This window comes from Pinus tabuliformis, chromosome 9 (genome assembly GCF_031772625.1).
Source record: "Pinus tabuliformis cultivar Carrire ecotype Pingquan chromosome 9, CPIR1, whole genome shotgun sequence".
NCBI lineage: Eukaryota > Viridiplantae > Streptophyta > Pinopsida > Pinales > Pinaceae > Pinus > Pinus tabuliformis.
The window spans coordinates 546,638,257-546,656,827 of NC_142307.1; the positions used below are offsets into that span (position 1 = coordinate 546,638,257).

The following is an 18,571-nucleotide window of genomic DNA, read 5'->3' on the forward strand; positions in this document are numbered from 1 at the left end:
TCCTCATAATCAACTCCCTCTACCTGGGAGAACCCTCTAGCCACAAACCTCGCTTTGAATTTCTCAATGCTGCCATCTGCAGCATGCTTTACCTTGTAAAGCCATCTGGAAGTAACCACGGATTTGCCCTCAGGCCTCGGCACCACCTCCCAAACATCATTCTTCATGATAGAAGAATACTCCTCCTGCATGGCCTCTCTCCAGACCTGCTGGCTAGCTGCCTCCTCATAGCTAGAAGGCTCAGAGTCAAGGATGCTGGTAACCATCGCCATATAGCTACAAAACCTCTCAGGTGGTCTACTCTCTCTGACCGGCCTCTTCGGCTCAGCAACAGATGTGGCATCTCTCAAGGTGTCCTGAAGCCACTTGGGCTTCCTCTTCCCTGAGCGCACTTCTCCCACCGGAGAATGAAACTCCTCCTCCTCATCATCATCAGTAGCCTGAACTCCTGACTGTCTGTCTGCTGTCCTCCTGCCTACACCTGAACCTGTAGAAGCTGAGGTACCGTGTGAACTGTCCATCAGTGGACTCCCTAGTGAACTGCTCTGCATGCTGCCCGGAGCACCACCCCTCTGGCTCGATGAGCCACTGCTCACTGACGGACTTGACATCCTCATAGATGTACCTCCTGATCCTTCTGATCCCTGCCCACTGGATCCCTGCGACTGACTCAACTGCTGCTAACGGTCTAGCTGATCCAGATACTCTAACTCCCGTGACCTCCTAAAGGCCCTGTCCTCCTCGAACTTCACATCCCGTCTGACAACAACTCTCCTCTGTGCAGGAATGTAAATCCGAAAGACCTTTGAGGTCTCACTGTAGCCCACAAAGATACCCTTCTCTGCGGTGGGCTCTAGTTTGGTCCTTTTCTCCTTGGGTATATAGGAGTATGTAATGCATCCAAAGATATGAAGATGACCAAGATCAGGCTTCTTCCCAGAGAAAGCCTCCTCCGGAGTCATGTGCCCCAAGGCACGATGCGGACTCCTGTTCTGCAAGTAAACAGCTGTGTTGCAGGCTTCTGCCCACAAGAACAATGGCAACCCCTGATCATGTAACATGGCTTTGGCAGCCCCTATGATGGATCTGTTCTTCCTCTCCGCAACCTCGTTCTGCTGGGGGTTGTAAGGAACAGTGAACTCCCTCCTAATGCCTGCCTCCGCACAATAGTCAACAAACTCTCCAAGGGTGTACTCTCCTCCATTGTCCGACCTCAAGGACTTGATCTTTCGACCTGTCTGAGTCTCCACAAGAGCTCTGAACTCCTGAAACCGCTTGAAGACCTCACTCTTGGTCTTCAAAAAATAAATCCAGGTCCTCCTGGAGTGATCATCAATGAATAACACATAGTACTCATATCCACTCAAGGAAACATGAGACATCCGACCGCTCACATCGGAATGAATCAAATCAAGTATCCCCGTCGCTCTGCTGTCACTGCTGGGAAAAGGGGATTTGGCAAACTTGCCCATCGCACAACCTCTGCAAGTATCAAAGTGATCAATACTGAAATCTGGCACACCTGTAGTGATCTCCCGCAATGTCCTCAAGGCTCCATGATACATGTGTCCCATCCTGCGGTGCCAAATCTCACACAGCTCAGAACTGCTAGCTTTGCCGTCGGTACTACTGCTCAATGCCAAAAGGGGCTGGAATGCAAACTTGTACACCTTTGCATGGCGTACACCTATCACTCTAGCTGAATCAGCTGGAGTGCCCCTGGGATACATCAACACCTGTCCTCCCCTGAACAGTACCTCATATCCTCTGTCCTCCAAAGCTGAGACGGATATGAGGTTCTTCCTCATCCCTGGCACATAAAGAACCTCTGACACCTTCAAGGGAGGTTTGGACTCCCTCTGAAATGTCACTGTCCCCACCCCGACTGCTCTAACAACTCTGTCATCACCGAGTACTACCTCAATATCAGTGCCACTCTCTGAAAGCTCTGAGAAGTACTCACGGACTCCTGTCATGTGACGTGAAGCCCCACTGTCCACATACCAGATACCTGAAGATGCTCCGCTAATCGAGGGAAAAGCATGCTCCCTCTGAACCTATGTGGCAGGTGATCCTGCACTAGAGGACTCACACGTAGTGAACGCAAACTCTCGGTCAAAACGACCAGCAAAGTCCTCAATCTCTGTGAAGCTGCCACGTCCTGGTTCTTCCCCTTCTTCTTCTTCTTCTCCGGACACACAACTGCATAGTGTCCCATCTTTTGACAATTCCAACACTTCACCTTGGAATAGTCCTTCTGTGTGTTCCCCTGTTTACCTTTACCTTTGCCTTTGCCCCCACCACTGCTTGTGGAAGCCTGCTTCTTCCCTTTGCCTTTCTTGCCTCCTGCCACCAGTGCTACATCCTCATCCTGCTCAACTGGCTTGGCTGCCCCAAGCTGTCCTTTCCTGATCTCTGTCTGAATGCAATCATCCCAAAACCTCTCCCATGTAGGAAGGGTCTCACGTGCACAAACCCCATCAGCAAAGTTCAACCATGAACGGGGGAGGCCATTCACTGCAATCCGCACCAACTCAATGGGTGGAATGGCCTCTCCAATCGCTGCCAACTCATCTCTCACATTAGTAATCTTTGTGAGATATCCAGCTGCACTATCATTACCCATCTTAATGTTCTTCAGCTTCTCCTTCAAGACCATCTTCCGGTTCTCATTGGTACTCTGGTAGAGATTGGACAATGCTGTCCACATCTCATGGGCATTGCTCTTTCCTCTCACATGAGGAATGCAATGGTCTTTGATTCCGTCTAGAATCAGCCTCTTACCCTTATTGTTCTTCTTTTTATACTCAGCCAACTGAGTAACATCAGTGGGCACAACAACAGGGTTCTGTGCGGTATGCACCATGATATCCCAGACTTCTGCCTCCTCAAAGATACTCTGCATTCTCTCCTTCCAAACACTGTAATTTGTATGCCCATCGAACCTATCCTCCACCCTCAATCCCAATGACATCCTGCTGTCCTAAAATTGAAAAATAGCACTGTTGTAGTAAAGATAAAACTGTTGTTTATGAAAAAATCAGCTTGCTGGAATTTTCTAAGTGAAAAATCCGCAACTGTAATTTTTCCTTTTGCTGTCCCAAACTGCCCTTCAGCACTCAAGCTCTGATACCATGTAGAAATTTATGTTTTCCCACCCTGGTTTTCAGTTTCTCCTTATTTCTCCCATGTAGTTAAATGCCCATTCCCATAACCATACATTTAACAGACTGAAAAGAATAAATATTGCTGAAAACACAAATTCTGGAAATTTTTCAGAATGCTGGAAATTGCAGAATTAAAAATCAGCAATCAAAAACAGCTATTAAAACACATTAAAACACTGATATTTTTGGTCAACTTGACCCTGGAAAAACCCCCTACAACTCTTGGGGAAAACCAATTTGAGAGCTCTTCTTTATTTCTGAAAATTGCCTTTTTACAGTGAGAATTATTCAGCAAACAATCAGCAAGCAAATTTACAACTTATCTCCTTTCTCGTGCCTCACAGCAATCTGGAAATTACAGCAAACAGGACAGCAATAAATGCTGTACGGCCTCCGTTTTGTGTGCAGAAAAATCAGCAAACTGCTCCTCGATTTTGTGCAAAAATCTGCCTTTCACTATGTGTTGAATTAGCTGTACAAATCTGCTCAACTGCTGCCTTGGAATGTGTGCCAGGCTGCTGTCTCCTTCTCCTCCCTGCTCAGAAATCTCTCTTGCTCTCTTGCTCTCCTTCTCCCAATCTGCTCATGAAAGAATGAATGACCTTTTCCTCCTTTTCCTCCTTTAATATAACTCCAAGTGACTTTTGGGTGATCCAAGTGACTTTTGGGTGATCTCTAAATCCAATGGCTGAAATAGATTTAGATCAATGGCTGAGATTAAATGCTCATTTAAATCTCACTTTCTATTTTTTAATTCACCCCACTTTAATAAAGACCCACTTAGTCATTTATTTCCAAAGTCACTTTTCCTTTCTAATTTTTCATTCACTTTATAAAAGTTACTTTAAAATTAGACTTAGTAACTTTATCACTTAAAGTCACTTTTAAATTAAATTTAACTTTATAAAATTATAAAGTCACTTTAGGAGAAAAATTAAATTCTTTTGGACACTTTTCCCTAGGCCAAAGATCAAAGCCTAAGGGAACCACCTGTCCTCCGGTACCAAATTTCAACATTCTCCTGCTGCGTCTTTTCTTTGTTCCCTACGGTCTCCTCATTCCCTCATCTCCCTTCTCCCTCTGTGTGAGTTTCTCCTCTTCATTTTCTCTACATCCTTGCTTCTCCCTCGGTCTTGCATTTTTTCCTCTTTGCTCTGCGTCCCTCTCATTCTTCTCCATCCTTCTTCCTTACTCGAGCCCCTCTTTCGCGTGTTGTCATTTTCTCTTGGTTTATCCCTAAACTCTCATCTCTCTGCTCGCATCTCTCTTCCCTTCTCGCGTTCCCTTTCCTCGACTTGCGTTTGTGCTACTATGTGTGGGTTCCTCGCAGCCATTTTATTTCCCTTCCGTTGCTTGCAATCAAACCCTAGCCAGTGTCAATCCCTCCTTCGATTTTATTTTTGTTCTTCTTCTTCCTTGCCACCGCTCCTACCTGCATACAAACTTTCTCTCGATTTCCCTTTTCAATTCATTTCATACTTTGTTTTAATTTGTTTTGTTAGGGTTTGAGTTTCAAAAGAAATCGGATTTTTTAATTTTCTTGCTTTTCATTTTATTTTGATTTTGTTTGAAACAAAAGAAAATATTAAAATTTCGGTTTTATATTTTTTTTAGTGTGGCTTCGATTTTTGAAAGTATGGTTTTTTTTCTATAAATTTCAATTTTCATTTTGGCTTTGATGTTTTTAAAGAATTAAATCAAAAGAATTTTTTTTGTGCTTTAACATTTCAAATTTAAATTTTTATGTGGCCTTTGGCCCATTAAAAATTTAGTTAAGTCTTTTTTATTTTCACATTTTCCACATTAAAACTTTAACCTTCATTCATAAACTTTATCATATTAAATTTTCCGAAGGAATAATATAATTTTTTATCTAAAATTCCTTCTTGGGGTTTTTGTGTTAAGGGTTTGGGACTTTAAATTTTTTGAAGGGAAATTTTGTGGTGTTAAAAAACTATTAAATTTTTCTATGGTCAAAGCACATTTTTTTTTTTTTAAGTATGACTATAGGAAAATAGGATTTTTTTTTTTTTTTTTTTTTTAGTTTGGGATTGGAGCACTTGAGAAAAATCATTTTAATTCCGAATTGTTTGAAGTGTTTAGCATTTGAATTTCATGGTCCTCATCAGTGTTGAAAATATCGGTATCGGCAAAATATCTGCAAGGGTCCAGAAAATATCTTATCGGCAATATCGGCAAAAATATCGGCAAAATATCGGCAAATATCGGCAAGCATAAAAAATAATTTTTTCAAATTTTTAAATATAGCCGATATTTTCAAAATATCGCGATATTTTGCCGATATTTTCCGATATTTGCCGATATTTTGAAAATATCGCGATATTTTCTCGGCGATATATCGTTTTGCCGAAAATATCGCGATATTTTCGAATATCGCCGATATTATCAACAGTGGTCCTCATAGTAATTAATTTTCGAAATTTAATTGCTTAAGTCTTTTGCCTGCTAAGCGTTTTGAACATTTTTATGCTTGGCATCTATTGAGATTGTGTGTCATTAATTAACTCTAAGCGTGGTTTTAATTACTTGAATTATTGGATTTTATTGCATATTAATTTTTTGCGATTTTTTCAAGTAATTATTAAGTACTCTTTCATGGAATTGTGATAAATTGGGTATCCTTTGTTTCCTGAATTGAGTAGTTGAGCATCTATATAATTGACATTTATTTTGAAGGTGATATTAAAGATTTAAGAAGAAATTTTTGTTCTCTTTGAGCTATAATTGTGTTGGAAAAAATCTAAATAAATTGAAGTGATAAGCTTGTGGTTTAATTGGGCATTATATTGTGATATTGTTGAGAAGTTTATCTTTCAGTCTAGTGAAGTGAATATTTATTTGGGCGATTAAAGGCTTTGGCATATAATTCATAGAAATAAATCATGGCATAAGCACGTTCAATCCTTGAATCTAGCTCCATCTTGCTCCATCTTCTAATCGTCTCATGCATTTGCATATTAGTTTAGCCTTGCATAATTAAAATTTATTTCTAAGCATAAGCTTGGTCGATAGAAAGATAGGTACCTATTCATCTTTGCTTGAGAAGCCTAGTTTTAATAGTACTTAAAATGGTGACCTTGCAGTCGTCAGAGCCATAGCTCTCTGCAGCGCCGAAGGCACCGGGTATGTTAGATTTTCAAGAGAGGTATTGTTAATCACACCTTAGTGTGCTTCACCTTATCTTCTCTCTACCACTTACTATGGAATCAGGCTTAATATAGAAAGGAACGAAGGGTTAAAACTTAGATAGGCATTTAACTAAAATTAACCAAGATTCTTGCATCTCACATTAGTCTTAGGATTTGCATTTCATATAAGATAGTCATTCATCCAAGCAGCAGTTACTCATCAATTACTTGGTCCTAAATTTCCTAGCAAGATAGTTGACTCCATAAGGCACTGGTATCAATCGTTTAAATCTAATGGAATCCTATAGGTCTTGCTAAATATAAAACAAGTACTTGGTTGCTTGATTGTGTCTCCTGAACTGGTTGGTTCCCAACTAGTTCTACTTCATTTCATCTCTGTAGGGTCTATCCTCCTTAGCCTACTGTTGGGAGAAAACTTAAACGGAGAGATTGGGGATCAGGGTGACAACCCCCGATCTAAGTTGTTTTCGCGGTGCCTAGACATTCTGTGCAACAATACCTCCCATGCAGCAAAAATCAAACCTATTAATGTGATGTCATTCATCACCATTATCCGTATAGCAAAATGCCACTCTGTTTGGGCTCACTAATATATCATGGTATTGTTTCCACTCAATTTTTTATAGTGAATAAAGGTAAAAGATATTTGGTTAAATTAGGTACTCATACTGCTCAATATGCGAATAATCATATCGTACTATTTATATGGTGGTCACTGATATGCCTCAGCGTGCTGATTCTCATACCACACTTTTCTTATTATGAATTGAATGGCTGAGTGTGCTGATACTCGTATAACCTCACAATTATATATAGTTCACTGATAAGCTCAGCATGTCAGTATTTATATGGTGCCTTTCATGTTCTAAATTTATAGTTTTCACATAAGTATGAAGCCACAGCCCACATCAGGTTTATGATCACCAATTCTAAGACCATAACTAAGGCCTGTTATGATGCATTTTCAATATAAGTATGATTCTACGATGAATGAAAGTACATTAAATTTTTGTAAGTTTTCAGTGTGGCTACCTTATTGTTAATAATATGACTGCAATCTCTTCAATGGTAAGTTCCTTGTCAAAGAGGTATGGTGCAGTACTTGAAGCTAAAATTCAAGCCAATATAGTAAATTATAATAGGGTAGTTCAGTCAAAGTACGGTGTGTAAATCAGTACAGGTACATGAATGTCTCAAAAAGTCATACAATAAGCAATATCAATATTCAGAACTGAAGTTGCTACATTTATGAGATAGGAATTGGGAATGAATAAGAGGGAGAGAGAATTGTTCCAGTTAGTATGGAAATTCTGCTGCATGTATTATGGGAATTTGCCACACTTGTAAGGAAATATTTGCTGTAATAATCGGAATTAATTGTATTCACTGCAATTGCAGAGGAAAGCGCACACTTATGATTTAATGAAGAGAGATAAGTATGTGATTAATGGGGGAGAATGGCTGCCATTATCTCTATTTATAGTAGTTTGTATGCACACTTTCTAGGTTGGCCTGCTATATTCAAGCCAGCGATTGCTTTATCAAATGCAGGATGCAGACGACATTTAATGCATGGTAGATGATACGTATTAATTGCAGTTCAGCTGCATTTATGGAAAGGTATGACTGCTATAAATGGGAAGGCCATACCACTAACAATTAGCTTTTATCTTTGAGGAGGCTGTCCACCAATGTATTAATGATACATTTTTCTGTTTCTGTTTCAGCATTAATTCCCATATGCAGGGCCATAACACCCCTACTTTAGGGACTAACTGTTCATGTATGGCATCATTGTAGTGGTGCTTGGGCCCTGATAATTATTTACCATTATCTATTGACAAATCTTACTTAGGCCTGACTGTACAGTGTGGCCCAGCTATGGATCGGCTATGGTTGGCTGGACATTTATGATATGATGACCTTTAATTCTGGATAGTGACATTTCTTAGCACTGTGTATTTGTTAATATCAGTGTTCCACGGGGACTCGCCCCCCCCCCCCTAGGCATCTAGTTTCCTCGCTCCCCCGCGCTCCGGGGACTTGGGGACGAGTAGGGGACGTTTCCCCACGCTCCCAACATGGAGGAAACTCAGGGGGATGTGCCAGGGAAACGTTTCCCTTCCCTGAGGGGGCGCTTCCGAAAAGGGGGACGTGGAGGGGCGTGGGGGGACGAGAGGGGACGAGGGGGGACGTGGGGGGACGAGGGGGGACGTGGCACACCTTTAATGCATTAAAAACCATTTTAATTAACTAAACGCTGAACTTAATCTTTAATTAAGAGTTAATTAACATTTAGGGTTTTGGAAAATCGTTGTTTCATGTTATAAAAATGGCACCCTGAACCATGAACAACACACTCACAGCCTTTGCAAGTTCGCTGAGCGCTCCACTCACAATGTTGGATTTCACTGTTCGGATTTTAATAAACAGTGCCTGTATCATTATTGATTGTATTAGGAATTGTATACAAAAGGTAAATTACCAAAAAAAAGTCAGTGAATTAATACAATTTGTTGAAAGTGCAAGCTAGGAAAACCAAGACCTTGAATCGGTTCAATATGGGCTCTCCCCGTTCATGGTGATAGTAGGTTTAGGAAAAGAGCCTACTGTCACATATTCTGAAAAGTGGATCTGACTATTTTGTTTCCAGGAACCAATTAACCACAAGTATGGGTGAAAAATCCGACTTGTAAAACTAAAACCTTAAAACACTGCCTCCTTGACTACCATGCATTGTGTTGATGAGACCTGACTGAAATATAATATTGTTGATATAATAAGACCTGATGAAAATACAGAGTGTTAATATTCCACCAGCCACCCAACTACTTTCCTATATGATTTGTCAAAATTCTGCCCTGACATCTAATTTTGATCCCATGAGAACTTAAAGGGTTCAAAATATACATTCGCTCAAAGAAAGAAACCAGCAGGATCTGTAAAATGGAAACTAACTAAGCAGTCTAACAACATGAAAAGAAGAAAGTAACTTCCACTTACGTGTCTATCATTTTTTGCATGAGATTGCCGATGGAAAAATCTATGGCACAAGGTTATGGCTGTCGCAATGGTTACCTGGGAACTGAATAAACAATAGACAGTCAGCCTATTACTATATTAGGCCTATGGTCTTTACCTGTGGAAAAAGCATCCAGGTTCCGTTTAGTCCAAGTTCCAAAAATGATTTCTTTTAGACTTTTTCTCTAGGTTAGCAGTATCTAAAACAGAATTGTGAAGGTATATCAGACCTATGGGCTAGTCCTATGGAAGCATTGCCAAATAGGCTATTCATATATTAATATTATCAGTTGAAAATCTACGGCCTGCCTAACTAATATGTCAAGAACTTAGAAGTCCAGTTTCTCAAAATCATTATACATAATCCACTATAGTTCTGAGTTCTCTCTATGTTTAAGTTTTCTTCTAAGAAGGACAGTTCTCTCTTTGTTTAAGTTTTCTTCTAAGAAGGGTTGTGTAAATTTTCAAATTCATTGCTTTCTTGCTCCAGGAATTCATATCAATGATCATGCTTTGCAGCTTCTCAATTCAAACCAAATTGTCATAGTGAACTCAATTAATAAATTATATTTTATATTTATAAATTTTTAAGACCCTGACGCTCCCCCACGTTTCCTAAAAAATGGTAGGGAGCTTTTGCATAGGCCGCTCCCGTGCCCCCTCGCTCCCTCGCCCCCTCGTCCTGGAACCTTGGTGGAACATTGGTTAATATGTATATAGAAGCTGGAATGACATGAACATGAGATGACCGCCAAGTTGGGTAGTATCTCCATTTGATTCTTGAAAAGTAGGCCATTAAATTATCTTACAGACCTTGACTCAATTTCTTTGATTCACGACATCAAGATATATGGGACACCAGATCTTTTATTGAAGATTCCAAGGAAGAAGTGCCACCCTTGATGACAATGACCATATCTGGGCTAAATAAGTTTGTAACTTTGTACTGTAATTGACCTGATAAAATTATGCAAGATAAGATAAAAAAAAAATTGCAGTATATGCATCCCAGTGAACCTAGAAGAGTGAGCGCGTATGAAATAATTTGGAAATTAAATAGGTAGCAAAATATATTGTCTGCAGATAGCTTATAAGTATCATACGCCTAAGCTTTACAAGGGGTTTGGGCATGTGTTTGTAACTTTGTAATTTTGTAGGCTAAGAACCAACTATATCATGCAATCTAAGCTGAACTCTCTTAGAGTTTTAACTTCTCTGTCAAAAGATGATGTCCATGCCTCTAAAGGTTTCTACCTCTGATCCTAAAGAGGACCTTAACATATCATTGCTATCCTTAAATGTGATACTGATCATCCTTTCTTCCTGGTAATGCTCCTCAAGCCCTAGTTTTAGGCAGAGGCATGTGGAGGACCACATTCCATGTACCCAGACTCCCGCTCCTGATGACTGTCATTACTATAGGTTTCAAGTTTCAACAGTATTTTGGGCAATAAGCAAAGTCTAAAATTATCCACCATTTGATCATATATGTTAGAGAAGGTATCCAACGTTGATGTGCTATGCATTTCATGATGCTCCTTGAACTCAATGACACTTGCGTGTGTAGTTTTTTTTCTGCCTGCTGCGGGCACCTTGTGCAGCATCATCAAAGTCTTGAGCTGAGGATTTTGTGCCTTGTTTATTGGAATACTACTGTAGCATGATGGTGTCATTTTCAATACCATCATTATCGATATGCCAAGGTCTTGGATTCGCCAAAAATAAATATATCGAACTAGAAAAGGGATTTTGATTTTCATATGATTGCTGGTTCTTACCACATCCCTGAGAAGCATTGCTTTTACTTCAAGTGAAAAGTTATTTTCCTGTAATGAATTCATTACTCTGAAGGCAATAGACCTTTCATGCAGAAGCAAAGGATGGATGGAGGCTTTCAAGGTAGATCCAATAAGGACAGTGATACATGCTACTCTTTTTGGTAAGTTGCATTTGATAAATCTTCAATTTAGTTCAATATTGAAAGTATCTTGGGCATTGGCATGAGTTTGATAGTTGAATGATGCAGGGTGGGTGGTTCACTGAAACTCATGGGATTCCATGATTTTTATGACTGGGATGCTCTGCGTTGCTTTTTGTTGTCATGCCAGTCTAAGGTGATGCATACCATGTGACCCTATATTTTGTTCCATTAGAAGTGTTTTGCTTTTGCAGAAATCAATGTTTGCTTGAGCCCTTCTGTTGATGCTCTTGAAGAGCTTGCACATGTAGCGTTGTTGTATTATACTAAAGGTTTTTATCATCATTTGCAGTATGGTGGCTTCAGTAAAGAGCCCGGGGAGTTTCCAGATTTATATCATGACTATTATGGACTTTGTGGGTTTAGTCTACTAGAGGAGCCTGGATTAAATCCACTTTGTTGTGAGTTAGGTATTTCTGAGCAAGCTAAAAGACGATCTCCATGTGCAGAAGATCTTTGCCTATGAATCTAACGTATGGCAAAATGCAGAATGATGGCACCTTCTTGCATATCTCCACAACCTTCCAATCCTGTTTTATTTTGGTTTGTGAATAACCTGTTGCTCTGTACTTATAGAAGGCTGAGAAATGATTTCCTCTCCAACCTTGAGAAATTGGCTTATGTATGGATTTTTGATATTCTGCGTTGCAAGGATAGCTGAAACAAGCCTCTGGTCAATTCAACTGCCAAGGCGAGGAGGTGTTTGATTTTACTTTAGAATGGACAATCTTATCCATTCTTGTTCTTCAATACTCGGGAGCTTTAAATTGGAATGTCCAAGTTATGGCATGCTAAAACTTCTTGTTGTCAAGTCCCAGGGAGTCATTTGCTGAGTTCTATAAAGTTGAAAATGAGCAGTGATTGTTTGGAGTGGAAGAGTTTTATTAATAGTCATGGTAGAATTGTTTTCTGAAATGTAGTTCCTATCTCATGACTACCTAGGTTTCTGATTTTATGTGGTTGCTTGATGCATGCTTATTTTTGTGGTCATTTCCATCGTGTTCAGGGGTGTTAGTAGAAAACATGGAAGGTGAATTTTTTCAGGATCGAATTCAAAATGAGAGGTATCATTGTTTGAAGCAAGCAAAAATGAGATTCCATACGTACATTTACTCTTGGATGGTTTTTTTTAATAAACAAATATTTAAAATATTTAAAAAGAAGGTTGTCAACAAGGTGTACCTTGAGCATTGCCTTGATAATTTGCATTTTAAATCTCTTTGCAGAAGAATGCAATTGTGTTCACATGAATGCACCGCCGAAAAAATCAAATTGCTAGCTCCATGAAACTAGTCTTTCTATAAAAAAAAAAATCTCTCGGGTTCGTGCTTTGTTGTATAGAACTTTAAAAGCATCGAGTTATGTTTGAGCCTTGACCTTCACCAACACAAGTGGTATTAGGAAAAAAAGTTCTCTTGGATTCGTGCTTTGTGTATAGAACTTTAAGTGGATTGGTATTTTGATTGGTTTGTGTGGATTTGTTAATGGATGTCTAGAGTTATGTTTGAGCCTTGACCTTCACCAACACAAGTGGTATTAGGAATTAGGAATGCTTGCACAAATTTTGTCTTCGGTACTCTCCAATTTTAACCAACACTTTGTAGATTTGTCACAATTATTTCATATCCTTTCTTAAACCAAAATTTATATGGTTGTCAGTGCTTTTGGCACTAAGTTCAATTTGTATACCAGTTTTTCTACAAATATGTTCTTTGTGCTACAAAAATCAATAATGACTATAACACTTAACTCTGAACTTACATTTTATCCTAAAGACGTTATTCCTTCCCAATTTATCTTCTTATTACATTTGTTGCTTGTTTGGCAATCATTTTTCTATGTATTTTCAAGCTTTCTCCATGTTTTAATGTCATTGCAACCGTCTATTAGTGTTTGTCTCCCTAAGCTAGCAGATTTCTTGGCTCATTTTCATACATGCTTTCTTTATTTGGACACTTGAATGGCTTTTTAACTACGTCTCGATGTGTAACACTATATCTTTCACACATAGCACCAACGTCTCTTCCTATTCCTTGTCATCTGAATCATCCACAACCTCCACCTCAGTCTCTGCCTAGTGCATTATTTTATTTTACCTTCTGATACTTCTCATTGTGTGCATCTACCACCTCACATATGGAATTCTGATCTTCCACATTGTAACTGCCTTTTTATTTTCCAAAATTCTTTCCCTTGTTTGTGCATGCTAACTTTTGCTCCATTTTTAGCACCAGCTAATGCACGTCTTCTATGGAGCCAATTTTATGTAGAGTTTCTCATTTTGAATTGTAAACCAAAGGGGTTATCAATACAAGGACCATAGGGGTTATGAGACAAGACCAAAATAAATATTTAACTCATCTAGTCTCCTATGTCCCTATGTTGTATGTGCTTTGTTATTCATCTAGTTTTTTCTTGCATTGCACATTAAAAGCACTATAAATAGTTTAAAAAATCCTTTTCCAATTTTGATATCCTGTGGTTTTGAAAATTAACTTTGAAAATAATTTTTATAGGGTTGATGATTGCATTGTCTTCAGAGCTTTGTATTTGCTAGAATCTCAATCCATAAATGGGTTAAGCAATCAAGACATGTAGGCCTTAAGATGAAAGGTTGGTTAATATTTGGAAAATGATTATACTTTGGAGAAATATAATTAGATAACAACCCCATTCCATCTCAACTTTTGCCTTTATTGGATGTATGACCTTTATGCTCTGCAAAAATAACATTGTTTCACTACAATTTCAAGCAAGACCATAAAGAGATTATAATAGAATTGGATTTTAGTCTTAAAAATAAGGAAGAACATATATTCTCTAATAATTCAAACCTACTGATATATTAAAAGTTGTTTGTCGACCTCTTTATGTTTACCTTTTTAAATTGGTAGTTTAATTTTTCAAAACATCTACGTCTCAATATAATTTCAAAAACTTCTTATTTCTAAAACACACACATGGTAAGTAGTTCACTGAATCTTTTGTTAACACAATGAGGAATTTTTAGAAATAATTGTGTTGGTTTTTGTAGCATCAAATAGGTGTTCTAGCCTCAATTTTTGTCTAAAAGGCTAAGGTGTCGGAAAAAGTAACTATGTTCGGTCTTCAATAATGTACTTGACTCATTATGTATAATGTACTTGTCAAAAGAATAAAGAAAATATTTTTTATTATTGTAACAATGACTTATTCAAGCAGGGGTTTCATGCTTGGGTCATCATTATATTAGTCAAAGACCCCATTGTGGACTGCTAGGATTAATATTGAGTTTATAGATTCATTGTACATTCGAAGAGACCTTTCTTGGGCTTTCAGATTATGTAAAAAGGTTTTGTATCAAGTCAAATATAAATTATGTGTTCGCCACATCATGTCGGCCTAAGGACCCCCATTCGACCCACAAGAAACCTATATATTGAAGGTGGTTGAAGTCATTCGTAGCACTCACTCTCAAGCAATTTCGATATCTCAAGAAGAGCTAGAGAAGTGAAAAGTATGTTGTCAAGAGGACAAAAGAAGTGTGAGTTTGGGGGAGTCTCTAGAGAAGAGGAAAATCAAACCTTTGGTGCCTCTCTCTCTATGTTTCATGGTTTGGGTTGGGAGATCGAAGTATCCTAAGATTTTGTTGTTGGCGTAAGCTGCATGTTGCTAGAAGCTACTGCTTAGTCGAAGTCGTTGGAAGGGGTCGAAGATCTTGGAGGCCAACATGGTGTGGAGGGAAAGTCTGGTTTTGGTCTAGGGTAAAGAGTCTCAAAGAATATTATTGAAAGGAAGAATTATCTTGCCCGGGTTTTCCCCTCGAGGGGGGTTTTGCCCTGGCATGTGCCTATATCTTCTGTCTCTTGTTTTGTGATCTTCATGTATGTATAATTGCTTGATGTAAGATAAGATAATAAAGAAGTAAAAGGAGCCAACACACTCACAAGTAATTATCAAGAAAGGAGAACCAAACCCTAATATAATATCCTTGATTTTCCAACATGGTATCAGAGCTAAGGTCAAGAGAAGTCGAAGATCACTTTGTTGTCATGGATTCTCCCCCTATGGTGAACTACATAAGTTTGGGTTTCAACTCTGTTGGAACATGGATCAAGAATATCATCTACTACCTATTCAACAAAGTCAAGAGTCATGGATTCTTGGTTGCCCTTACAAGATCTCTTACTAATAACAATGCATGGATCATTGATAGTGGAGCTTCGAGAAACATGACAGGTGAAAGTAGGCAACTACACACCCTATCAAAGGAGTCATCCTCTCATGTAGTGGAATTGGGTGACAACAAAAGTTATGCTATGAGAGGCCTGGGATCTACATCATTAAAGTTGGACAATGGATCAAAGTTGCATCTCAAAAACATTCTCCATGTTCCAAGTTTGAAAAAGAATTTAATTTCTATTTCTTGTTTAGAAGGTAAAGGGGAAAGAATTGCTTTTGTTGATGGAAAAGTACTGGTTTGGGAAAAGAACTCTAGTATTGACAAAGCTAGGGTTATTGGAGTTCGTGAAGGAATTCTTTACCGAGTTATCAGTCCATTTCCTCAAGCTTTGGTTCATATGAAAATAAGTCCCATTGAACTATGGCATCGAAGGTATGGCCATCTTCATTATAGAGTCATCTCTACTCTTAGTCAATTGGTTCATGGTATTCCTGATATGAAGTTAGACCATGAAGGTGTGTGCAAAGGATGTTCTTTGGGGAAGCATACTAGAAAGCCATTTCATCATAGTGAATCTAGATCTAAAGAAATATTAGATCTTATCCATTCCGATGTATGCGGGCCCATGTTTGACAAGACACTTGGAGGTCATCTCTACTATGTAACATTCATTGATGACCATTCGAGGAAGACATGACTCTACCTACTCAAAACTAAAGATGAAGTATTTGATAAGTTAAAGGAGTTTAGGGTTGAGGTGGAAACCCTAACCGAAAAGAAGACAAAGACTCTAAGGTCTAACAATGGTGGGGAGTAGATGCAGGTATTAAGAGGGAGCTCATTGTTCCCTATTATCTCGAACAAAATGGATTGATCGAAAGAAAGAATAGGTCAATTGAAGAAGGCATTAGAACTATGCTCCTTGATCAAGATCTACTGAAGTTCTTATGGGGTGAAGCAGTGATGATTGTCGTGTACGTTCAAAATAGAAGTCCTCATAAGAGTCTTGATATTACTACACCCGAAGAAGTATTCACAAGAAAGAAGTCGAGTGTAGATAATTTTCGCATATTTGGAAGTCCAACATATGTCCATGTTCCGAAAGACAAGTGAAAGAAGTTGGACTCGACAATAGTCTTTCCTCAAAAGCATATGAATATACATAAAGGAGAGAAGATACATTGAAGTAAGCAAGGATGTCATATTTGATGAGAATCAAGCTTACAAGAAATCAAAGGATATTCCTATTGATTTTGATGACGAAGAAGTTCTCGTATTTGAAGAAGATGAAGTTCATGAGAACTTTACTGCAAATGATGAACAAGAAGGATCAAGTGAGCCTATTCAATTGGTGGCTAACCCAACCACAAGGAAGAGGCCAAATTGGTTGAAAGCTACATTAGAAGATGCTAAAGGACATGAAGCTGCGAAAGGGTCCTCCAAGAAGTAAGAAAAGGAAAAGGTATTATGGTTATGCTAGTTGATTGAAGTCAAACCATCCATAGTCCAAGAAGTTGAGCATGAAGAGGTTTGGAAGAAAGCTATGCATGAAGAATAGCAATCCATCATGAAGAATGGGGTTTGGGAAATCGTTCCTAGACCTAGTGATAAATCAGTTGTCACATCGAAGTGGATCTATAAGATCAAACATGTTGTTGATGGAAGTATAGACAAGTACAAAGCAAGGTTTGTTGCAAGGGGTTTCTATCAAAAGGAAGGCATTGACTATGAAGAAACATTTGCACCTACTGCAAGGTACACTACCATTAGATCGTTGGTTTCACTGGCTGCTACAATGGGGTGGAATATCCATCAAATGGATGTTAAGACCACATTTCTGAATGGGACCATTGATGAAGAAGTGTACATTGAACAACCTGAAGGATTTGAAGTGAATAGCAAGGACTCTCATGTTTGCAGACTCAAGAAGGCTCTATATGGCTTGAAGCAAGCACCAAGGGCATGGTATGCAAGAATGGATGCATATCTTCTGAGGATTGGGTTCGTGAAGAGTACTGTTGATCCGAATCTATATATCAAGGTCGTGAATAATGAGCCAATCATTATTCTACTATATGTGGATGATCTATTCATCACCGGTGTAGAACGAAGAATTCAAGAATGCAAGATGTTGGTAGCTGAATTTGAGATGAAGGATCTAGGACTAATGCATTACTATCTAGGTCTAGAAGTATGACAAAGACCAGGGGATATATATTTGGGGCAAGTAAAGTACATCATCAAGTTATTGAAAAAATTTGGGATGATGAACTCCAAGCCGATGGTTACTACTATGATCACCAACCTTAAGAAGTTGAGGAGCTCCAACTTGAGTCTCGTGGATCATGCCTCATATCATCAGTTGGTGGGTTCCCTGATGTATCTGGTGAATACTAGGCCAAATATATGTTTTGCAGTAAACATTCTTAGTCAGTTTCAGTTGGAGCCTCGTCATGATCACTGGATAGTTGCCAAACATATATTGAGGTATCGTCATGGCACTATACATCATTGCCTAAAGTATGATAGTAAGGAAGTCAAGCTAATTGGCTTCACAGACTCTAATTGCGGTGGAAATGACACCAATGGAAGGAGCACTACCAGAGGATGCTTTAGTATGGGAGTTGCTATGATCTCATGGATGAGTAGGAAGAAAGATCTCGTTGCATTGAGTAGTGCCGAGGCAGAATATGTGGCTGCATGTGAAGTAGGAAAAAAGTTTGTTTGGTTAAGGAAGCTTCTGATAAATTTGTTCGAAAAGTCTTTGGGTCCTACTATGATTAACTGTGATAATCAAAGTTGTGTCAAGATGTATGGAGATCCCGTGTTTCATTCAAGGATGAAACATATCAATAATAAGTTCCACTTTATTAGGAACTTAGTGCAGGATGGGATCGTGAAGTTAGAATATGTTCTAATAGACGAACAGGTTGCAGACATATTGACAAAGGTTCTTCTTAATAAGAAGTTCAAATATCTAAGGAACTTGTTGGGTTTGGTAGATATTAGTGATTGTATTGATGATAAAGAAATGGAAGAGATTTGTTGAGGCTTTAAGAGTGAAGCATTGCCT

General features: G+C 38.8%; 1 protein-coding gene across 1 annotated transcript in view; it reads left to right on the forward strand.

Moving 5' to 3' along the window:
- PGGT-I (Prenyltransferase family protein) overlaps positions 1 to 12,251 on the forward strand; it is a 320,784-nt gene extending 308,533 nt beyond the window's left edge. The window contains exons 10-12 of the mRNA XM_089445517.1: positions 11,230 to 11,297; positions 11,385 to 11,472; positions 11,629 to 12,251. Of these exons, the coding sequence (XP_089301643.1) occupies positions 11,230 to 11,297; positions 11,385 to 11,472; positions 11,629 to 11,802 (330 nt within the window). The 3' untranslated portion in view covers positions 11,803 to 12,251. The remainder of the gene's footprint in view (positions 1 to 11,229; positions 11,298 to 11,384; positions 11,473 to 11,628) is intronic.
- The last annotated feature ends 6,320 nt before the right edge of the window (positions 12,252 to 18,571 follow it).